General features: G+C 43.4%; 1 protein-coding gene across 1 annotated transcript; it reads right to left on the reverse strand.

Annotated features, from left to right (window-relative positions):
- Positions 1 to 2,994: 2,994 nt before the first annotated feature.
- On the reverse strand, positions 2,995 to 24,840 carry LOC310946287 (tetraspanin-15). The gene is made up of 8 exons (XM_083912726.1): positions 24,577 to 24,840; positions 15,869 to 16,054; positions 14,190 to 14,264; positions 13,905 to 14,000; positions 12,342 to 12,458; positions 10,758 to 10,808; positions 8,079 to 8,195; positions 2,995 to 4,083 (listed from the first exon to the last, which is right to left on the reverse strand). Exons 1-8 carry the CDS (start codon positions 24,670 to 24,672, stop codon positions 3,739 to 3,741), a joined length of 1,083 nt encoding a protein of 360 aa, XP_083768852.1. The 5' UTR covers positions 24,673 to 24,840; the 3' UTR covers positions 2,995 to 3,738.
- Between the last annotated feature and the right edge of the window lie 299 nt (positions 24,841 to 25,139).

Genomic DNA, 25,139 nt, shown 5'->3' on the forward strand with positions numbered 1-25,139 from the left:
CACAATGACAGCAATCCTATCACATCCATACAAGGTTATCATACAAATGTTAAAAAATAATATATATATATCTCACTGCGCCAAACTTTAAAGAGCGGTGACTCGTACGGGACGGTGCTTCTGAGGGGAACTACTTTCTACAGCGGTGACACACAACAAATCACCGGTTTGGCGCTAATGGTGGCTACCATCATAATTTATCATTTTATAGCTACTAAAATGTTTTGTCATATCATGCTTTATTTTGCACAACCACAGCAGGGGCCACACACACACAGTGGTTGGAGCAGTTGCCCCATGTAAAGAGGCTAAAAGTCCTCGAGGCAGCGGCCGCAGGTTCGACTCCGACCTGCTGTCCCAGCTTTTTTAGAACGTGTTGCAGATGTAACCTTTTTCGCAGTCTGATCAACTAGGTCCAGGTAAGAAGATTTGGCATTAGCCCTGAAGTGTGAGAGCAACTGATAACACACAACAAAGAATGTGGTACAAATGTATTTAAATGTTCAATTTTTCTCTCAACATAAGATGCTCAGCCTTACACTCATTAATTGAAATGCAGTTCTTTTCCCATACATTAAATCCACAGTATGAAATAAAATGGGCTGAACAGGTAAATAACGGTATGGACCCTTGAATGAGTTCAATTGTCCTTATTCTTCCCTGTTTTCCGTTGTTTGTTTCGGTTTATTTAGTGTCTTTAAGGGTCCTCCAAAGACAAAGCAGTTCTTTAACTTCCTTTATCAGTTTGTTTATTTGCAAAAGTGACAAAAATGATGTGTCACTCCTCAGGGCTGAGCCTTGTCCTACCGCACTGGTGTCCACTCTGGTCCCGATGAACCTGGAGCCTCCGGGCTGCAGGGCGGGCTCCTCCCAAACACAAAAGACAGCCTGCATAAGATGCAGTTTAGTTATTTATCAGCTTAAATCACTGCCTGTCTACTTTTCCAGTGTACATTAAACAGTGTAGCTTCATTACATTGAATATAAACAGCTCAAACACAGAAAATAGGAAACACATTAAATACAGAATCGTGTTAGCATCTTGAGCTACAGCGACAGCTAAGGAGCTATCTATGCTAGGCCTCATTACCAGACTGCAGCTGCTAAACGTTTGTTACTTTTACACACAATAACAACATATCATCACACAAAAAAGCATTTCTCAATACCATTAAACATGTTTTGACTACTCTGAGAGGCTTTTTCTTTACGTGCTGAACCAGAATGCTAATGCTAATCAAGCTAACGGTGCAGCTAACGGTTCAGCTAACTCACCAGGATCGTTCAGAGTTCGGGGAAACAATCCGGAACAGTCGCTCCCGTGGTCGGTTTCACTTCCACCGGGTAAGTATCTCCTCACACTAACTTTATAATGACAGTTGTATCAAAACTTCACCAAATATCTCCAGGTTTGGTCGCCGAACTTGGACACTTTGCTCCGCGGCTGCGTGAGGTTTCTCCGTTTCCTCTCTGTCCGCCATCTTGTCACACCGAGAGCTGCAGGTGATGCGTTCAGGTAAACTCAGGAATTCCACAACCGGACGAGAAACAACTACGATGCATTCAAAGTTTTCTGTAAATTACAACATAATAAAACTAACCAGTGTTACACTGGCATCAAATTCGAATTGAGTGAATTTTTTTTTTTAAAACCCTGAAAAAAATCAAGTTTATCAGTTTGAACATCAAATATCTTGTCTTTGTAGTTTATTCAATTGAATATAGGTTGAAAAGGATTTGCAGATCATTGTATTCTGTTTTTATTTACGTTTTACACATAGACTGTATAAAAAAACGGACATAGCATCTCCGTTGAGGTCCGTTCTCTCACCTTGATCCAATCCTTCTCGCCTGAGGGAGTCGCCATCTTGTTAGACTTTGACTCCGCCTTATTTCCTCTTACCAAAAAAGGGCATGTATGTGACGTTAGGGGGAGGGAGGTATGTCCATCTGGCTGACGTTTACCTCCAAGGAGAAGTGAGGGCCAGAGGCTAGTTATCACTAAAGAGGCAGCACCCTTAATTATTCATACATTTTAACCTCCAATAAAATAAAAACTAGCCTGGTACAAAAAAAATCACCCCCCTCAGTGTTGTCATGGAGATATGACCTACACTTTTGGAAATTGTTGGGTCTCTGTAAATCATAAATTAGTCATAGAGTGGGGTCTATACCTACTCTGTAAAGTATCCTGAGATAACTTTTGTTATGATTTGGCACTATAAATAAAACCGTATTGAAGTGAATTATTAGTCAGGATCTAATACTGTATCTTGTGATTTCTCTTTATGATTTGAGCTCGGATACTGCTGGGAAGTGACTGAATTGGCATAATGTGAAGATTGCAAGCTAGTAAACACGGATGTAAACAATGCTGGATTTAAAATGGACTTTGCAAATGTTACGCAGATGGAAATTCCACGCGTTGGTTAGACCTCAAGGATACACACGATGAGTTTTGAAGAAGAAGAAGAATTACTTTATTTATCCCGCAACGGGGAAATTAAATTTTTTCACTCTTGTTATTAATCATGTTACACACACACAGGCCTGAAATACACACACATGCACACACAGGACTTATATACATGCAGTTAAGGAGAGATGTTAGAGCGAGGGGGCTGCCAGCGACCAGCGCCCCGAGCAGTTGGGGGTTCGTCGCCTTGCTCAACAGCACCTCGGCAGTGCCCAGGAGATGAACTGGCACCTCTCCAGCCACCAGTCCACGCTCCATAGATGGTCCACACCGGGACTTGAACCAGTGACCCTACGGTTCCCAGTGAGGTTTGGTGAGTAATACTGAATGTAGCTCCACAGGGCAAAGGGAAAAACTCTCTGGAGGCAGGAGAAACGTTTCAGATTGCAGTTGAAATTCAAGGCATCTTCATGAACGCAGCACACAAATCAGTAGACAAATTCAGCTTTATTGACAAGAACAGTAGTGCTGATACAAGGCAGGAGCTAGGGGGGAGCTCGAAACAGTGCAGAACTCAGATACAAAAAAACAGAATCGGTTTGTAGTGTGGGTAATCCATTTAAGTTGACTTGCTCCATTAAAAGATGGAATAAAAAGTTGAGTTTAAAAATGGAATAGACTGAAGCCCCCCTGATGAGAGCCTAACATGTAAACAGATCTTTTTTTACTCTTACTTTATATACAGTACAAAACATGCATCCCATGGTATTTCACAACTACCAGTCTTACAATGTACACTGATTCCACAAAATCAAATTTAAATAATGATAAAAAAAGAAATAATACACAAACTGTATACATCCGTCACAGACGCTATATGCAAGACATACTTGGCTATTCCTATTTCTCCGACAATGAAAAAAAAAACGTCTTTTCAAGCTACCATAAATTTACACACCAAATAGAACTGTCCTCGGACTACTGGGCTATTTTCAAAACAGCCTGAGGTAAGCTTTAGCACATGAGACACGGCTCAATTTCAAAGGCTAAAAAAAATTAAATTAAATGTGATATAATGCCATAAATCTTTGAATATCAACGGCCACAAACGAGACAAAAGGTTCCTAAAGGCCAATGTTGTTCCTTCAATTTTCGCTGTAAACAAATTCATCAACAAAAAGTGCCAAAGTACTCGGGGTCGCCTTTAGCTAACCAAATTTCCCTCGATCCATTGACTGACACGTTCAACCATTAAGTAGTGCAACACGACTCCAACTAATGCAATGATTACAATGACAGAAAACAAAAAAAGGCAAAAAAACTCAAAAGGCATGAACGGGCCTTTTCTGCTTCCGGCCGACGTCGACCTCGTCCAGCCCGGTGGCCGATACGGACTGCTGCAGTTCTCGGAGCTGAGAGTGTGTGCGCGGCGCCTGCTTCTTGAGCTTCTGCAGGTGAACGTCGATGGGGTCGAGATCTGGCTCGACGGCAGGGACGGGCAGGTAGCCGCCGTCCCTCGGCAGACACATACACCAGCCGGCGCCGGCCAGGTCCAGCTCGTTGTACTCGACCTCTTTCTTTTTCAGCTTGAAGTCCACCATGTCGGACGACTCGCTCATGTCCACCAGCAGGTTCCAGAATATACAGCTCAGGATGATGCCCAGCAGCTGCAGGGAGACATGGGGCCATGTTAATATAAACACTCTCAATGTGCCTAGGGTTGTGAAAGAACTTCCACTTATAAACCTTCATCATTATCTCATCTCATCTTCAGCCTCTTATCCAGGGTCAGGTCACGGGGGCAGCAGCTTTGGCAGGGGACCCCAAACTTCCCTGTCCCGGGCCACATTAACCAGCTCTAACTGGGGGATCCTGAGGCGTTCCCAGGCCAGTGTGGAGATAATAATCTCTCCACCTGGTCCTGGGTCTTCCCCGAGGCCTCCTCCCAGCTGGACGTGCCTGGAACACCTCCCTAGGGAGGCGCCCAGGGTTCATCCTTACCAGATGATCCTGAACCACCTCAACTGGCTCCTTTCAACGCAAAGGAGCAGCGGCTCTACTCCGAGTTCCTCACGGATGCTGAACTTCTCCCCCTCTCTCTAAGGGAGACTCCAGACCCCCCCCTGAGGAAACACATTTCGGCCGCTTGTACCCACGACCTGGTTCTTTGGGTCCTGACCCAGCTTTCATGACCACAGGTGAGGGTAGGAACCAGGACTGAGCGGTAGATCCAGAGCTTTGCCTTCCTCAGCTCTCTTTTCATCACAACGGTGCGGTAGAGCCACTGCAGCTCCGCCCCCACTGCCCCAATTCTCCGGTCAAACTCACGCTCCATCGTCCCCTCACTCGTGAACGTGATCCTGAGGTACTTGAACTCCTTCACTTGGGGTCAGGACTCAATCATAACTTTGTTCAAGAAAACCAAATTTGATACCAAGTTTATTTTGAACATGTAAAAAATAATGAACAAATAAAATGAACAGTACACATTAATCAAACTCAACATACAAGTTCTCATAAAGAACCAAATAAATATGAAATGTCTGTAAAGGAGAAGGTAGAAGTACAACACAACAGTCGGATAACTTAATTACCTCACATTCATCCTACCGTTACTCATCTCTACACCTCTCAAAAATAATTGTGTTATACCTCTTGAATGATTTACATGATGTATTAGTTATCATGAAATTGTCATCCATTAATTTATCATTTCAGCATCAGCTCTTAGATCACTCAGCCATCAAGATAAACAAAGTGATAAGTACAACTTGAAAACTTAGTAATGCTGCTTCTGATCCCAGGCCTTCTTTGCTTACATCCTTGGTAACATGGGTTGAACCACAGCGTGTATATAAAGATGGACGACGCGTCGTCATTGTACAAAAGCAAAGCCAAATACGGGCAGCGCCATGTTGTCATTTTGGAGCCAGCACAGTGGACATCGGCCTGTGGATCGAAATCCTCTCTGTACCCCGCCTGACCCATGGCGAGTCAATAACAGCTGTCAATCATAACGATTCCCACTGTCTTTATAACTCACTCATCTTCATCCGCCTAAAACTAACTAATTTAAACCAAAATGATCAAAAATACTTATTTGACCCATGTCCCATCTTCTAAGATGAAGGGGGAGGGACTTCTGACCTATACTGCAGTTAGGCGGCGATGCAGAATTTGTATTTGTGAAGTTAGTCGCTTTAGCAACTGGGATTCAAGCAGTGCAAAACCCCCTGATGGCTCTGATAGGTGAGCCAAGTGTAACTCCCTCCACACTCTCTCGTCACAGCGGAGAAAGCCTGTGCTATCGCTTGATGCGTGACAATTTTGTTCAGCTCTCTCTTCTATAACAAGTGAATTATCAAGCTAGCCAGCTAACCAGCAGTCGTCTATTGTATGTCATGGACCTGCCATCTGCTCTCTTCGAAGCCAAGTCTCCCAGCATGAGGGAGATGCCCTGGTACTAGCTAGCTAATTTGCTAATTTACCACTAGCTAACATTAAGTAGCGATTCAATTGTGGGGCAGTCCAGTGCTATTATGGGAAAATAACTTGGTAAACGTTGTTGAATGTTGTTACAGTTATCTCATTTCATCTCATCTCATCTTCAGCCTCTGATCCTGGATCAGGTCTCGGCGGCAGCAGCTTTAGCAGGGGACCCCAAACTTCCCTTTCCCGGGCCACATTAACCAGCTCTAACTGGGGGATCGTGAGGCGTTCCCAGGCCAGTGTGGGGATCTAATCTCTCCACCTGGTCCTGGGTCTTCCCCGAGCACAAAAAAGATGTAGTGACTTCCATGTTGAGCTCTTGAGTACTCATGCCCATGGCTGAAGCAGACTGCTCCATGTCCATTTCAGGAGTGACATCCTCTCCATTAATAGTTTATTCATATCAATAATTCAATCATATAATAATAGTAACAGTTAATTGAACTGGGACCTTTTAGTATTTGGATCACGTAGCTTGTGCAAACACAAGGTGTGCTAGACTGAGTAGCTACAGCTATAATGTGTCATACACACATTTAATCAACATTTAGGTAAATAGAAGCTGTCTGGACCATTAAGGCTTAGATCTGGGACAAACAAAACAACTGATCAGGATAGAATAGTTCCACTGCAATGTTCTTACTGTATGATTGATGTTTTATTTTCTCATTAAATCCTTACCTATCACAGCCGCCGACGATCCAAGTTACAGTATATTTTGATTCAAGTTTTCTATTTACACAGTCCACACAGTTAAGTCAATATCCCCGACACTCACATCACTGTTTGTGTAATGAAAATGTTATTTACGGATCAACACGCTGGAGCACACGAGCCACAGCAACTCAAGGGAATGGAAAATCACGTCCATCAACAAACTTCAGATCAGGACTGTCAAAAAAGTAAAAAACACAAGATTTTTCTCTCTAAAACAGTGGTGTGAGGCCTCTCAACGGCAAAGGTAAGGTATTTATTTCGCATCGACAACATATATGGAGGTGCAATTTATTCAGGAGCAGTGTTGCTGAAAGGAACAGCAATTACTGTAATTACTCCTCTCTGGGGGGGGGGGGGGGGGGGGCATGGAAGTCGTAATGTATGCACGGTGTAATGTATGATTTGTAGACACTGAAATATTCAAATATTACTAATAGGTAGAACGTACTAAATCTGAAAAACACTTATCCACTGAATAACGTTTTTGAAAACATTAAGGTTCACCACAATCAATTCTGTTTTTGCTAATTACCGTATTTTCTGCACTATGAGGCGCACTTTCAATGAACGTCTTATTTTGAAACTTTTTTCATATATTAGGCGCACCACATTATAAGGCGCATAGAACAGAAGCTACAGTCGAGGCTGGGGTTACGTTCTGCATCCATTAGATGGGTGTTCCAGGCACGTCCAGCTGGGAGGAGGCCTCGGGGAAGACCCAGGACCAGGTGGAGAGATTAGATCTCCACACTGGCCTGGGAACGCCTCAGGATCCCCCAGTTAGAGCTGGTTAATGTGGCCCGGGAAAGGGAAGCTTGAGATGAGATGAGATCCATTAGATGGAGCTGTGCTAAAGGGAACGTCAACAAAACAGTCAGGGGAGGTCGTCTTGTTGCTTCCTCCACTTCGGCACCATTGATTGGTTCATGTTAAACTCTCTGGCTGCTGCTCTATTCCCGTGTTCTCCTGCGTGACTAATGGCCTTGAGTGTAAACTCTGCGTCGTAAGCGTGTCTCTTAACAGGAGCCATTTTGGGCTCTTTACACAAACACACACATGGAAATGAAACGGCACGCTTCACGCAGTCGTATATCTCAACATGCACCGCGCGTTACTTCTTCTACGGGGGTAAATAGAGTCGGCGGCTGCTCACCGTAGTTGAGACCTGTTGTGGCTCAATATTGGTCCATATATAAGGAGCACCGGATTATAAGGAGCACTGTCGGCTTTGGAGAAATTTAAAGGTTTTTAGGTGCAACTTATAGTGCGGATAATACGGTATGTTAAATCAGCTTTTTTTATGCAGCCTAGGAAATGATTTGTTGTGAAGAAAAGAAGAGAAGGTCAGAAACTTTCACAGGAAGTGGGGAAGTATACAGAGAGGTGTGTTTGGTTGGAAAGAGTGCTCCAAACCCAGTTCAGTGTCAGCGAGTCGGTGCCAGGAGTTTTAAATTACCTGGGGCAGCCCGATGGCGCAGCAGAGCGCAGTGGTTATTCCGATGTTGTCACTCATCCAGAGGTTGACGGCGTGGATGCAGCCTCGCACGTGGATCACCTCATGCAGGGTTTCACGCTGACGCACGGACCAGGGGAGGACAACGAGAAGAAAGTTTCAACTTCAAACTCAAACTGAACAGTCACTGTCTCAAAAAGGAGAAGAAGAAGAAAACTAGCAAGTTGAAGTTCTAGTACTCCCCCATTGTCAGACAGTAGAGAGTGTGTTGAGTTTAGTTTTCAGCTTGCTGTAAAACTATATGCTGGAGGATGAAGACCCGTATCGACTACTGTAACTCCCTTCTCTTCGGTCTACCTTACAAACACCTCCATAAACTCCAACTGGTTCAGAACTCTGCAGCTCGGATCATCACCAGAACCCCCTCCATCCACCACATCACCCCTGTTCTGCAGCAACTCCACTGGCTCCCGGTCAAACTCCGCATCCAATTCAAAATACTCCTGTTTACCTTTAAGGCCATCCACAACCTCTCCCCTCCTTATCTGTCTGAACTCCTCAACATCGCCACCCCTTCCCGTTCCCTCAGATCTGCCTCCTCTGTCCACCTCTCTGTCCCCCCCGCCCGCCTTGTCACCATGGGGAGCAGGGCTTTCAGCCGTTCTGCCCCCCGACTCTGGAACGCACTTCCACCGGATCTCAGGAACTTGGACTCTTTCACACACTTCAAATCAAAACTAAAAACTCACCTATCCCGGACTGCCTACCCCACTTAACCATCCATATTGTCTTTTCTTATCTGTTTTGTATTTCCTTCTTAGTGTTTTTATCTATTTTATTTATTTTTATCTATTTTGCAATTGTACGGTGTCCTCGTGTGCCCAGAGAGGCGCCCTCAAATTAAATGTATTATTATTATTTTTATGAGTGCATTAGCGTTATAAACTCTGCTTACTACTCCCTGCCATTAAGCAACAACACACCAGTCTGTAAATTAGACATTAGTACAATGGAGATCAAAATTAGAGAACAAATGATTAATTCTTGATTTATTGTGAAATACTGTTATTTTTCAGAATTTGATAGAATATCAGCCGTGAATATACCACGATGTGGACCATCTATCAGATTAATACCACTGACACTTCACATGTCATGTCTTCTAATCTGCCTTTGAGTCTCCAAATTGTAAGATCTGCTCATAAGAAGCCGTACAGATCACACCCAAGATTGGGCACTTCCATCACAGTTGTGTCATTTCAAAAGAAAATTATTAATACTTGATTTATTCTGAAATACTGTTATTTTCTATTGCCCTGAATTTGATAGAATATCTGCTGTGGCTATACCTCTGCTGTACTAGCATGTTTTTTAAATAACCAAGGGCCTTAAACAAAAAACCTTTAATTTGTGTAAACACAGTGAGCAAAACTAGAGAACAGTGTTCATTGTGTCAGAAGAGAAGATTTCAACAGTGTTTTCTTCTGTAGGATTCAAACATGAACAGGAAGTGTAGAGGCCACAGCTTTGAATGACTTCAGCACATCTGCGCCCACAGGACATCATTAGTTTCTCACTCTGCTCTGCTTTGATCTGCGTCCGTTCTTCCACAGTTCAGTAACTGTAGTGGGTTTCTTACACATCACTTTGTCTCCAAGGATTTTCCAGAGGTTCTCTCTGGGGTTTTATTTATTCAGCAGCGTCTCTAACATGTCGGGGCATTTGAGGGAATGTCTCCACAGACACACAGATTGTGATACTTGGCAAAGAGGCAGGTACAAGCTCTTTAATTAGTGGGTCATATGATCAATCACCATCGTTTTAACTCACTCTTTGATAGATAATAACAATAATCCGTAACTGAAACTCTTACTGATTATATCTTTAAATTAGCTGTGAACTTGTGTTTGGGTTTTGTTTGTGTTTTCTTCTTAAAATTCTGACCCACAGTGTAACATTTTAGTTGTCTTAAATGTTTTGTTCAGCGTTGGTGGTTACACATCGCTAACCAAGCATTAAAAGTTCCCCTCTTTAGCTCCTCCCCCTTGTCCAAATATGGTCACTTACTCATCCAAAAACTATTTTAAATGGCGACGGCCAAATGGCAAACACGAGGCTTCAAAACGGTAGTCTACAAAACAATAGGTGACGTCATGGGGGCTATGTCCATTATTTTATTTCTTAATGTCAGTTATAGAAACGTGATTATTTTCATTAATCTGACTGTTTCCAAAATGAATTGACTAATTGGTGCAGCTCAAATATGAATAATTTAAAGTAGGAACTTCACTTGTGTTGTGACACCAGACATGATCCCAGCTGGTATAACATGTTAACAAATTTCAAAACTGGTCCAAAAACGTTATCCTAACCCTGTGTGATGCAGCCGTGCTGTGTTACAGACAAAAAACATTGGGGCACAGATGCAAGCAATAGTAAATAATGGGTCTCAGAGCGCAGCGGTGCTGTCGCCATGCTTGGTCTGAAAGGCCCTTTAAACAGAGACGAGACCTGCGGGCGGCTTTCATGGTCAGTGTAGCTGCTTCACTTGATTACGACGCGGGCATTATGCGGCACATGTGTGTAGTGCTGCGTCAGTGCCCCACGTATTTTGGATAGCTCATCACAGAAACTAAAACCAATGGACAAAACGTGTCTACGTGAACCAGTCGTTCCTCTTACCTGTTGATCCAGAGTCCTGTAACCGCATAGAGTGTTGACGACCTCTCCCACCTGTGCACAGAGTTAAGATTCAGAGCGTCAGAGACAAAACTATAACTGAGCAGAGATGACCAGAGACAACACCACGGGGACCTGTGTGTTCCTCACCAGGAGGTGTTCTGGTCCCCTGGCAGCCAGAGCGTGAACTTAAGTGTCTGCAAAATAGCTGCAGCCCCGACAGGTAGGAACCGATAACAGCAAAAATCCCAGCCAATGTTCAGCTTTCCTAATCGTACTCCTCTATCTCTGCAGTGAGTGTGTGTGTGTGTGTGTGTGTGTGTGTGTGTGTGTGTGTGTGTGTGTGTGTGTGTGTGTGTGTGTGTGTGTGTGTGTGTGTGTGTGTGTGTGTGTGTGTGTGTGTGTGTGTGTGTGTGTGTGTGTGTGTGTGTGTGTGTGTGTGTGTGTGTGTGTGTGTGTGTGTGTGTGTGTGTGTGTGTGTGTGTGTGTGTGTGTGTGTGTGTGTGTGTGTGTGTGTGTGAGAGAGAGAGTATTGGATGATTCTGTCATTAATTTCTCCAGCACAGCTCCACTGCTTCCTGAGACTTTATCAGTGTTCTGAGCCCAGGGACAGGAGCGATACCGGGCATATAGCGATGGGAGGGGGCCACAAGGGACTAACGTTTCATTTAAAGGGAGAACTCTCCCAAAGGTCATAACGGAGACTGTTCTACTCAACCATCAATTACGTGTCTGATGTGTAGATAATAGTGTGTCCTCTTGCTTTGATACAGCAGGAGACATCCATAAACAGGGATTAGGCTTGTCAAACAGGGTGGATGCAACATCACTAATACTCTGAATACTTGAAAATCGATTGTCTGAAAAGGTTACCCTGAAATGTGGCCTCATCTTAGAGTAGTTTCATGAATTTACTGTAATTCTCTGTGAACATTGTCAGTCCGATTATGGCCCTCCAAGCAACCAAACATGCACAAAGACCATGTGATCCAGATTCCACGACATGTGGCCGACTACCTGCCTGAAAATTTGACTGGTGAGTCGACAAAATGTCTGTTATAGTTTTAGTTTGCGTTGTGCTATATGTTAGTGTTTCCTTCCATGAGGCATACCTTGCATGAGTTTGAAAGAAAATATATATATTCATGCTTGAATTGTTTCTTGGGGTGGTTTCACATCTAACCTGTTACAGGCGGGTTAAACCAACTCTGCATTTTTTCCATTTGGTTCACTCCACTAGGCTGGTGCTGGTGTCAATCACAGTCTGGTTTTGACATATGGTGCTTTAATGTGCTGCGAGACTTGCTGTCAGTACCCGGATCTAGATTTCCTAAAATATGGTTAAAGCTAATATGCAGTCCAATCAGTACCAGTCCATGGTTTAAATAATAATGCTTCAGTGTGACCACAAACAAGACTACAGCAGCACTTAAAGGCAGCAATGTAAAGTTGATTTTTTTCCTTGATCTTGACCAAATTAATTGCGATACAGTTGTGAACATGTGAAGATGAGATGAGACTACAAACAGCTGGTGCGGATGTTCTATTGGTTTCGTGTGAAGGCCTGTTCGGCCGGTCAGCCCTCACCTTACGCCGAACACAGCAGGTATAAGGAACCCCACAGGCTAGTGGACCAGTACCATTGCAGAAATGGTACTGGTTGACTCCCCAGTCCTTGTACTCGTCCCCTCCACAACATGAAAACTGGAAGACAAAACCGCATGAATACGAGAAAATTAGCAACCAAGCAAAACAAAAGCTCATTTCAAGTTAAAAAGTGAAACAACAAACATGCTCTTTCATATCTCTTAAATGATAATCCTGTTCCTGATCCTCTGAGCTTCTCTCCTCTCTGTCTGTATCATTCATGTCTCATCAATGCATGTTACTAATTCACTTCTTCCCCGGAGTTGTTTGTGTTTTGTCGTCTCTCAGGTCTCTGCTGATGGTGGTGGTGCCTGCTGCAGTGGTCCTGTGTGCAGGTCTCTGCTGATGGTGGTGGTGCCTGCTGCCGTGGTCCTGCATGACGCTTCCTGCTGCTGTTATAATCTATCACCTTAGCTGTGCTTGTTTCTACTGTTCTGCTGTATTAATAAGTCATATTCACATGACTATAGATATTATTATAGTTACTGGAAGTGTGTCTTTCTCTGTCTTTGTGTCTGTCTTTGTCTTTGTGTCTGTCTTTGTCTCTCTCTGTCCATCTGTCTGTCTTTTCTCTCTCTCTCTCTCTCCTTCTCTTCCTCTCTCCGGTGCAGACAGATGTCCGTCCTCCACAGAGCTGGGTCTGTCTGACGTTCCTGTCTGTTATAGTGAAGGTTTTCGTCTCCACCGTACTCTACGGGGGAATTGTTGGGTCTCTGTAAATCATAAATAAATCATAGAGTGTGGTCTTTACCTACTCTGTAAAGTGTCCTGAGATAACTTTTGTTATGATTTGGCTCTATAAATAAAATGGAATTGAATTGCAATTGCAAGTTACGGCTCCTGCTGTGCAATCCACACCGCTGTTTCACCTCAGAGTTGAGCCGCAGCTCACTCACAATGCAACCTTCTTACGTTGACACCCACACAGACAAGCGATCTCTGTGTACATCCACTTCTTAGACGATGAAGGACTCACATCTCTCAGTGCGTTTACATGCACATCAGTAACTTGTAAATGGTATTTCCCAGTTAAAAGGATTATTGAAGTTCCCCTCGTATACATGAGGGGGGGTTGAATGGGAAAATGATGGAGTAACTCCACCTCCTGTACAGTAGGTGGCGCTCCACCAACACACAGCTGGTCGGAATAGGGCTTCGTCCGAATGTTGTTAATATTGTTGAAGCGCAGTTCTGTCACTAATTTATCGACATCAAGATAGAAACAAAATAGACAAATACGGGCGTTTACGGTAGCCATTTCATATCCCCCAGCCTTAGATTCAAGATTCAGATTCAAGAAGCTTTATTTATCCCGAGGGAAATTATTTTGCAACAGTTTCAATACAAAGGTGGGAAAGGATCAGAGTAGCATAAACATAAATCAAATCAAAATAAAGCTAACATCAAATAAATCAAGCAATGAACTAAGTGAAACAGAAATAAGTAAAGTAAGTAAGTAAATTTCCTGTCTGTTCAGATTTTCTAGGTGACAAATCAAACCACCTTTTGTTGCATGTAGTCCAAGATGTTTTTGAAGTCCAGATCATCGTAGTAGTGTTTAATTCCTTCTCGTATACTGCTCTGGAACAAGGCAGATGTCTGGATAAAATGGAGGGAAACAGAAACACAGAGGAGAGGTGGTCATTGTTATGAGCACTGACATGAAGAGGAAGCCAGTCAGAAAGCACAGCGAAGAAGTGTTTACCTGACCGCGAGGCGACTATCATCAAGGGTAATGTATGAGCATGTGCAGGATGTGCAAACATGTGAAGCAAATAAGACCATTACCTTGTTTTCAAAGATGAGAGCCGTGGTGAGCGCGATGGCCTGGAGAAGCAGCAACACACAGAGAACGCAGAGGAACTGTGGCGGGGAGAGAGAGAGAGAACATGTTCAGCATACAGAGGAAAGATTTAGCACCAAGAACACTATTTACATCGCTACCACATACAAATACACCTTTTAATACATCTTTATACAAAGGATAACACACTGATAAGTTTGTGATTATGTCCTAAGAGAATCCTCGATATTGGTGGATCCACGAATATTTTAACGGATCAGTTTTGGCTAAAATAAACCAGATCAAATGCCGTTCTTTTCTTACTGTATCCTCTCATCTCATCTTCAGCCTCTTATCCGGGGTCGGGTCTCGGGGGCAGCAGCTTTAGCAGGGGACCCCAAACTTCCCTTTCCCGGGCCACATTAACCAGCTCTAACTGGGGGATCCTGAGGCGTTCCCAGGCCAGTGTGGAGATCTAATCTCTCCACCTGGTCCTGGGTCTTCCCCGAGGCCTCCTCCCAGCTGGACGTGCCTGGAACACCTCCCTAGGGAGGCACCCAGGGTTCATCCTTACTAGATGATCCTGAACCACCTCAACTGGCTCCTTTCAACGCAAAGGAGCAGCGGCTCTACTCCGAGTTCCTCACGGATGCTGAACTTCTCACCCTACTTACTGTATCATATCATATCATATCATATCATATCATAGTCTTAATAGTTTAGAACCAGGGCCTGCAAAGTGCCTTATGAAAAACAGGGTGTGCCAAATGTAGTCACACGTCTTTGTGGGTTTTCTCCGGGTTCTCCGGTTTCCTCCCACAGTCCAAAGACGTGCAGGTGTTCGGTTCATTGATGACTCTAAATCACCCGTAGGTGTGAATGGTTGTCTGTCTCTGTTTGTCTCTATGTGACCTGTGATAGACTGGCATCCTGTCCAGGGTGGACTCCGCCTCACGCCCGATGTCAGCTGGGATCGGCTCCAGCCCCCCCGAGACCCCGACAGGGACAAGCGGTTGAAGATGGATGGATATTTGATGACAAGTTCATAAAATGATAGGATTGAGTTAACCAACCTATTAGCGCTGAGAAGCAAATATCCGTGCATGAAGGAACTAAATGTATGTTTCTCAGCGAGTAACATTAACGTTATGGCTTTCTCAGTATGAAATGAGCTTCTCAACCTCTTCATTAAAGCGTAAGCTGAAACATCACTAACTTTTATCCCCTTTTTCAGTTCAGCTTATTGAGCTTACGCTAATTAGATAGTTGCGTAGCAACCACAATAATGTATCCCTGCTCCCTGAGCCCTTTTTTTCTATTATTGGCAAAAGCAACAGCTGTGCTTTTGCATTCGAGGTGAATCCGAAGAAATCCCTGATTGAAATGTTTTATGAACTACTGCGGTTGGGCAAACTTTGAACACAGCTTTGATGTGTGTGTAATTTCACACATGCAAATATACAAACACATCAAATACATTTGTAGAGGAACCATTTTATGTCTAATTTCAGATTTATTTCCCCATTACCTCCTCCTGTCAGCCCTTTTGTACACAATTCTGAAAGAGTAAATGCTACCCTAAAACAAACGAGTTGCAAACACACATATCACGTACAACAATCATTAAAACACTTGAGCTCATGCACATACACACACCCTCCTCCTCCTCCATTATCATCCCTACCATGTGCAGCAGGGTCTTGTTGTCCCTGAGGGAGCCGACCATACCCACCACCGACACGGTAAACATCACCAGGCCCAGCAGGATGAGAACCACGGCGGGGGCCAGGAAAAGTCCCTCCAGGGTTCGATTCTTCTGCCTTTCCACTTCGGCGTACACCCCCACACACAGCACACAAAGACCCATCAGCTGGATGGAGAGAGAGAGGGGTGGGGGGGTGTTCAGAGATAAGAACCGTGACAGTCCTCAGTGTGAGGAACAGAGAGTTGAGCTTTTTGAACTGTATATTAACTCCCGTTCTTCTTTTGAGTTGTAGTGTTAGTGTGAACACTGCGTCTGACATTACACATGGCTACCTTTAAGTGACTTTTCACTTTAGATTGGTGTGTCGTGATAATACATAGATTTTGTTAAGAAAATGGTGTTTTTATGCACATTCATTTTATTTTTCTGCTTCCTTTGTCCTTCCTCCTGCTACTTGTTTACTTTATTTTCTCTGTCACTCTGAAAATGAAATATCAATCTCAAAGAGGCCATTCCAGGTTAATAAACGGCAAATAAAATAACAGCCGGCTTGAGAGGGAAATTAACTAACTATAAAGTGTTGAATGTAGCAGGTATTTCACCCTACTCCACCTTCAGTTTTAGCACCTAAACAATGGTTTGACAAACAGTGCACGGAAAAGCTCCATTGAAATCCAGACTAATGAAATTCTTTTAAGGGCGCACTCACACTGTCCTTCCGTACCGTGCCCAAACGGGTTTTACTGGTTCGCTTGACCAGTGTGAGTGCAACCGCAGCCACGGACCGTTGGGGAGAGGTGGGCTTTTGTAAAGCACTTTTGCACATGTACGAGCACGAGCGTGCGCACGTGTACGAGCACGAGCACGAGCACGAGCACGAGGCCTACGGCGGCTCTGACATCATTTTATGTGAGCCTGTTTGGACATAGAGAAAAGAAGGAGGGACCATGCGCGGACATTTAAAACAATGGCGGTGAAAGGTTCACGTTGGTGTGATGCGGAGGTGGAGTGTTTACTGCAGATTTGGTCGATGAAAAGATTCAAAAACAGTCGAGAAGACGCACAAAAACTCCGAGGTCTACGGAAAGATTTGTAAACAAAGCCACGCATCGCCATGACGTCATCAATGCGTGTGACGTGTTACGGCGTGATGACGTATAGGCAGCAAGAAGCATTCTCCGAGGCCCAGGTAGTGTGAGTACAAACGGGCCTGGAGGGGGGGACAAGGACCCTAAAGCACGGGGCACGGGACGGACGGACATTGTGAATGCGCTCTAAGTGGATTTGTTGCTTCTTAAAGCAGGGGTCCAGCTGATGAAACTATATCCACTTAGTATGCAGTGTAAATGAAGAGGATGGGACACTCCTGAAAGAAGAATCAGACAAATGAGTTCAATATTTCTGATTGGATGTGCACCAAACCTGTGATGACATCAAAACAAGTGGTGGCACCAGATAATATGGTGATTTAGCCGGTTCTACTGAAAAGGAAGACAATGACATCAGTACGTAGGCATGCCCACTATTATTTGTCATTCATTGATTCAATTCACATCACGTTGTTGGATTTAATTGTTGCTCACAGGGCAGGAAATGTTCCCAATCAGATATTTTGGGTCTGCATTATGTGATATTTATGATCACGCCCTGATTTTACTGCTAATATACTAGCCTGTCTTTCACACCACTTGTGAGAGCGCCACATGAATTCTTGAAATAACATCTGCGTGAACAATGTGTACCGAGTACACGAACCCCAAAATGTGCTGAAGCCGCCCTGCTCATGTCATGATGGGCTACTAAATGTGAAAGGATGATTAGGGGGACAGAAAATAGAACAATTGAAATAAAATGTGGCCTTGGTGTAATAAGACTGCATCAACACAACCATGATTAGCTCCAGTGCACAGCCCTGCTTTACATGTACACTGGCATCCAGGGGCCTCATTTATAACCACTGAGTACGCACAAAAAGCCTTGAAATGTGTGGACGCCATTTTCTAAGCATACATTGGAATTCATTAAAATAAATAAAAAATAAATAATCAAAAATTAGGGGAAATTTGGACCCATGCGTACACATGTTGAAGGCGGGAAATTGGCAACTCAAAGGCAGAACCCCGGAGAGTGTCGCAGCTGTTTCAGGTGAGTCTGAGTGAATACACTGAGTCCTCAACTACCTCACCTCAACTACGTTAACTTGACTGTTTTAAAATATTGCAGAAAGGAGCATCAACAGTTTTCAATATCTTCTAATAGTGTGCATAACGCATTTCCTCAAATAAACACAGTCAAATAATGGCCGGAGGTTTGGTCAACACCAACAAATAATGGCCGGGGGTATGGTCAACACCAACAAATAATGGCGGGGGTATGGTCAACACCTATGGTCAACACCAACAAATAATGGCCGGGGTATGGTCAACACCACCAAATAATGGCCGGAGGTATGGTCAACACCAACAAATAATGGCCGGGGTATGGTCAACACCAACAAATAATGGCCGGAGGTATGGTCAACACCACCAAATAATGGCCGGGGTATGGTCAACACCAACAAATAATGGCGGGGGTATGGTCAACACCAACAAATAATGGCGGGGGTATGGTCAACACCAACAAATAATGGCGGGGGTATGGTCAACACCAATAAATAATGGCGGGTGTATGGTCAACACCAACAAATAATGGCGGGGGTATGGTCAACACCAACAAATAATGGCCGGAGGTATGGTCAACACCAACAAATAATGGCGGGAGGTATGGTCAACACCAACAAATAATGGCGGGAGGTATGGTCAACACCAACAAATAATGGCCGGGGTATGGTCAACACCAATAAATAATGGCAGGGGTATGGTCAACACCAACAAATAATGGCCGGAGGTATGGTCAACACCAACAAATAATGGCCGGAGGTATGGTCAACACCACCAAATAATGGCCGGAGGTATGGTCAACACCAACAAATAATGGCGGGAGGTATGGTCAACACCAACAAATAATGGCGGGAGGTATGGTCAACACCAACAAATAATGGCCGGGGTATGGTCAACACCAACAAATAATGGCGGGAGGTATGGTCAACACCAACAAATAATGGCTGGAGGTATGGTCAACACCACCAAATAATGGCCGGGGGTATGGTCAACACCAACAAATAATGGCTGGAGGTATGGTCAACACCAACAAATAATGGCCGGGGGTATGGTCAACACCACCAAATAATGGCCGGGGGTATGGTCAACACCACCAAATAATGGTCGGGGTATGGTCAACACCAACAAATAATGGCCGGGGGTATGGTCAACACCACCAAATAATGGCCGGGGGTATGGTCAACACCAACAAATAATGGCCGGGGTATGGTCAACACCACTAAATAATGGCCGGGGTATGGTCAACACCAACAAATAACGGCTGGAGGTATGGTCAACACGAACAAATAACGGCTGGAGGTATGGTCAACACCAACAAATAATGGCCGGGGTATGGTCAACACCACCAAATAATGGCCGGGGGTATGGTCAACACCACCAAATAATGGCCGGAGGTATGGTCAACACCACCAAATAATGGCCGGAGGTATGGTCAACACCAACAAATAATGGCCGGGTATGGTATGGGGGGGGGGGGGTGGGGGGGCATAAAAGTTTGGTATTTTGGTATTTGGTATTTCAACATTGTACTTAAGTACAGTACTTGAGTAAATGTACAGTACTTGGACACTTTCTACTACTTTATCTAGCTGGTCAGTTTGCTGGATCATAGTACATCACATATCAAGTCTAACCCTTTGTGAACGCTAAAAAGAAGAAGAAGAAGAAGAATTACTTTATTTATCCCGCAACGGGGAAATAGAATTTTTTCACTCTTATTATTAATCATGTTACACACAAACAGGCCCGAAATACACATACATGCACAGACAGGACCTATACATGCAATTAAGGAGAGATGTTAGAGCGAGGGAGCTGCCAGTGACCGGCACCCAGAGCAGTTGGGGGTTCGGTGCCTTGCTCAAAAGCACCTCGGCAGTGCCCAGGAGATTAACTGGCGCCTCTCCAGCCACCAGTCGACGCTCCATACATGGTCCACACAGGGACTTGAACCAGCGACCCTACAGTTCCCAGCCAAGTCACCTATGGACTGAGCTACTGCCGTACCAAAAACAGTAAAATATCTTTAGAGTACATGTTGACATAAGAGAAATGTAGAGTGTTGTCCCACTTTTCATATTTAACTAATGCAAGGAGAATGAACAAACAGTGCTTGCTTCCCTGATATTGATTTTCAATTGGAAACGATCTGCCTCAAGAGTGGGGTCCATTTAGCTCAAGCCTTATTTACTGCTCACAACCCTCCATAAAGCATTGGCAGATCCATTTGGCTTGCATCCCACATCCAGAGTCAGCCTTCCTACATTCACTGCTGCAGTAATGAAGACAGAATGAGTAGCAGGCTTTTAGGAGAGGATCTGATAACATCCTAAAAAAACCCAACAACCTGGAACTGCGAGCTTTAGATCAGACATCCCAGGACGTTGGAAAGATTGGGATGGATTGCAGTCTAAACGGTTAGTTGGCTAGATCCAGATGGGTTCTTCCAATGCCCACGACTGCTAAGCACTGACATGGGCAAAGACCGTCGGGGTCCGTTCTCACAACTTGATCCAATCGTCCTCGCTTACAGGAGTCGCCATCTTGTTGGACTTTGACTCTGCCTTATTTCCTCTGACCAAAAAAGGGCATGTATGTGTCGTTGGGGGGGGAGGGGCGTAAGTCCATCTGGCTGACGTTTACCTCTGAGGAGAAGTAAGAATCTGTGCGCCTAATTTTTCATAAACTTTAACCTCCAATAAAATAAAAAGTAGCCTGGTACAAGAAAATTCACCCCGCTCAGTGTTGTCATGGAGATATGACCTAAACATACAGACTAGGATGTTTTTTTGTACCAGGCCTTAAACAGGTTTATTTATGCTGCGAAAATTGCGTATTTTACACGAGGGTCAATGAGAAACTGCTCTATTGTGCAAACTGCTCCTAGTGGACACTCTGAGAACTGCAGTTTTTGGCACTTCCTGATTGGATCAACCAGGAAGTCGCTGTGGTCGGGGCTTGGCAAAGACACAGGATGCCAAAAAAAAGCCTACCCCAATATGTATGCTGTGTGTTCAAACCTGCTTTACAGTCAGGATGGCCTTTGAAGCTAGCAATTGTTATTTTGTACAAATAATGCTAAATATTATTGCGAGTTATTTGTGGTACGATGGGAAAGATACAGTAAGATTGTAACTAACCTTGAGTTAAAAAGAGAAAAATAAAATCCACCAGCAGAACTATTCAAATCCCACCAGATGATGCTGAGTAATTCCTGAACACACCTGCAGCTTTATTCCTGTCATAAGAATCCCACTTACATGTCCTTAACCGAACTTAACATCACAACAGCAAAGATAGCTTTAATTAGGCTTATACAGTTAGCTCGGGGCTAGAGGAGCTGTTGTCTGGTGAGCTAAGCTGGGCTGCACTGTCCTAAATTACAGCAGTGAGAGGGAGAGATAGTAGAGGAGAGGGACGGATAACATGAAAGGGACTCTGGAGCACTAATGGAATTGAACTACTGATTTTTGGGAGTCATATTCAATAATGGGTGTGTATAAATATATATTCCACAAACAGACAGTTGGGCAGATTGGAGGTGGCGCAGATTGAACATTATTCCGCCAAAATTCCTGGAGATAAAAGTGATGTACGGGTGAGACAGAGGAAGAAAACACCTGGCGAGGCTTATTCAGCATCTGATGTGGCTGATGTGGCTGTTCGATCGCAAATGAAACCATAGCACTTGCACAAAAGACAGAAAATGATGGATCCGTGTCAATGAGTAGCTAATCTATTTAGCTGACCTGTTGGCAACTCAGGTTTAGCAAATTGGTTAATTTGTGTTTTCTTAGATCTGTTGTGGCTTAACAAAAAAGAAAACAATGTTTTGAAGTGTGGGAAATACTGAAATACTAAGCTTAAAGTGAAATTCTGGCTTACAAACATCCCAGGGTCTCTTTTGGCAAATGCCCTCATCAAATAAGCCATCGAGACAATTTTATTTGTGTAAAAACTATTAACGAAGCTATACGGTAAAGTCGCTAACAGCTGAATGTGGCTAGCTCGGGGCAGCACGGCGAAGGCATTCAAACGTCTTTTTTGACCACTAATCTTCTCTCCTCTCCGGTGTCACTCACAAGTCCCTCCATAAACTTCAGTTAGTCCAGAAGCTCAGCTGCCTGCATCATTACAAGGACCCCATCCATCCACCACATCACCCCTGTCCTACAACAGCTCCACTGGCTCCCAATCAATCGCGTTGAATTGAACACATTTTTATTATTGTTGTTTGTGTTGCACTGTTTTTAACAAATGTACGGTGTCCTTGAGTGCTTAGAAAGGCGCCTATAAATAAAATGTATTGTTATTATTATTAATACTGCTGAAAATGACACCAAACCCTTTGCAGTAGCATGAGAAGAGTCCCTACACATTAACCGAAGCACCAATGGGCTCCTTCCTTTGGGATTGACTTTTGTAATCCACTTGAATGGACTTTACTATGAGAGGAGCTGGTACAGGGGCCAGTAGGTCTTTAAAACACTCTTTTAATAAACTCTGTGGTCACTAACTACGTTGTTGGTGCTTTGGTTAATGTGTAGGGACTCTTCTCATGCTGCTGCAGAGGTTTGGTGTTATCATGAGCAGTGTTAGTGGTTAAAAAAGACGTTTAAATGCCTTCACTGTGCTGCCCCGAGCTAATCAGTGTGAGCCGCATTACATTCATTACTGTTAGCGACTCTCCGGAATTTCTCCGTTAATAGTTGTTACAAGAAAACAATTATCTCAATGGCTTATTTGATGAGTGTATCTGCCGAAAAAGACGAAAAAGGGATGATTTTACGCCAAAATTTCACTTGAATGTGACATTTGCTTGATTCTGCCTCACTTTGGCTGTCCCATTCAAGAAGGTCTTAAACGTTACGGAGAAAGGCCAAACACTGTTCATCTGAATGCAATTCCCACATTTCCATGAGACAGAGCTGGACAAAAACCGGGCAAAATATCTCTTTAACACACCAAATCTAGATTCTCCCCAATCTTGTGTAACCATCGAAATTTAACAGTGTAGAAAGGGAAAACTTCACTGAAATACATTTCTGTTTGATGGCTCATCTTATTCCAAGTTAATCAGAATCATCTGAACACGTCAGGACCGGGATTTCACCAGAGCTTAAAGATAATATTCTGTCTATGCAAGAAAAGCTTTACCCGTTTGCATGGTTAGGATATCACTTTGGATAGAAGGCATCATATGTATGCATCAACTTTATACATTTGAGTTGTTTGTGCTTTGTCGTCTCTCAGGTCTCTGCTGATCGTGGTGGTGCCTGCTGCCGTGGTCGTGCATGACGCTTCCTGCTGCTATTATAATCTGTAACCTTAGCTGTGCTTGTTTCTACTATTCTGCTGTATTAATAAGTCATATTCACATTACTATAGATATTATTATGGTCACTGGAAGTGTGTCTGTCTCTGTCTGTGTCTCTCTCTGTCCGTCTGTCCGTCCAGATGTCCGTCCTCCACAGAGTTGGGTCTGTCTGACGTTCCTGTCTGTTATAGTGAAGGTTTGCGTTGCCACCGTACTCTACGGGGGAATTGTTGGGTCTCTGTAAATCATGAATAAGTCATAGAGTGTGGTCTTTACCTACTCTGTAAAGTGTCCTGAGATAACTTTTGACATGATTTGGCACTATTAATACAATTCAATTTAGGATTTACTGTAAGTAGCATATTTAATTTCAATCCTAATATGAACCATACATTATTTAATGACTGACAAAAGCGCCTTTCAGCCTGCTCCTATTTTCTGTCGCCAAAAACAATTTACTCACGTTATCATCCCTTTAACTGGATCCAACGCCCTGCACCACCGTGCTGTTTGCACACTGTCAGTGATCGTTGTGCATCATCTCCAAACCAAATGCAATAATACATACATATTACTTTATTATTGGGTTGCCTCAAATTATTGCATGAACAAAATGTAAAAAAAAATAATAATCTAGGAGCATGCATGATGTATATCTTGCTAGCTAACCCCTCACCAGCTAGCTACCGTCCAGAAAACCCCCACACCAAAGCCCGTTAGAAAACATGACAACTTAATCTGAATCGCTCACCAACAAAAACACAAAGTCGTAATCCTAATTTATCATATTATTTTCTCATCATTATAGTCTCGTGGTTAATACGGCGGGCATTCCTATCCAATTTACAGCTATTAACCTCAATAAAATCTAATAATATCATGACTCACGGTGCAACGCTATCCAGGTGAAAGTGCACTAGCATTTGACGCGAATCCGTGTTTTAAATCAAAAATTGTAACCATAAGAGACGTGGTGGTTGTTCGGGGTGTATGCCGATTTGTTCAGTAGATGATATAGATTCACAATATGCCTGTTGTTATGTTATAAAAGGTGTTAACTCGCCTACAGAAGAGATCACATTAAAATGCCTGTTTTATGAATGGAGTCTGGTGAGATGCTAATGGGTGGTTCGCATCCACTCAGTTAGCAGACACAGCTACAGCTCAAACTTACCATATACACATTTGTAATAAATGGATCATAAACTTACCGAGAAGAGCATTGAGTAGATGTTTAAGGTGAATTTGATGAAGTAGTAGAAGTGGTTAGTTTTCCTCAATTCAGAGTAGGACGGCATGGTTGACATCAGCAACGCTAGCTAACGAGCTAGCTAGCTATCCTCCGTTTTAATCAGGCGATATCAAAATAATAATAACATTAAATATTTTTTAATGAAATGGAAAACGCTTTTAAGAGAGCTAACTGTATTTTAAATATGTAGCAGCCCTCATTTCTCACATACTATTGTGGGTAGCAACCGAAACAACACCACTTCCGTTAGTTCAGGCTTTGTTTTGACTACATTCTTAAAGGGGCAGTGCGCACTTTCTTCCCTTTAATTGGATTTTAGCAGCAACAGTTAATTAGTGACACATGTTTGTGTTTATTTTCAGCTCTAAACTTGTAACATGTATTATCTTACACTGTTTATGCACATGAAACACTAACACATAACAATATAAACCAAATGAAATATTTAGAAGAAGAAGAAGAAGAATTGCTTTATATATCCCGCAAGGGGAAATTCAATTTTTTCAATCTGTTATTATTATA

The sequence above is a fragment of the Echiichthys vipera genome (assembly GCF_963691815.1).
Source record: "Echiichthys vipera genome assembly, chromosome: 4".
In the NCBI taxonomy this organism is placed as follows: Eukaryota; Metazoa; Chordata; class Actinopteri; order Perciformes; family Trachinidae; genus Echiichthys; species Echiichthys vipera.

Coding starts and splice junctions, on each gene's coding strand:
- LOC310946287 (XM_083912726.1), bottom strand. CDS start 24,672: ATGTCAACCATGCCGTCCTACTCTGAATTGAGGAAAACTAACCACTTC. Junction 16,055..24,576: donor TCTACTCAATGCTCTTCTCG/GTAAGTTTATGA, acceptor CTCTCCATCCAG/CTGATGGGTCTTTGTGTGCT. Junction 10,809..12,341: donor CCTGCTGTGTTCGGCGTAAG/GTGAGGGCTGAC, acceptor CTCTGTGCACAG/GTGGGAGAGGTCGTCAACAC.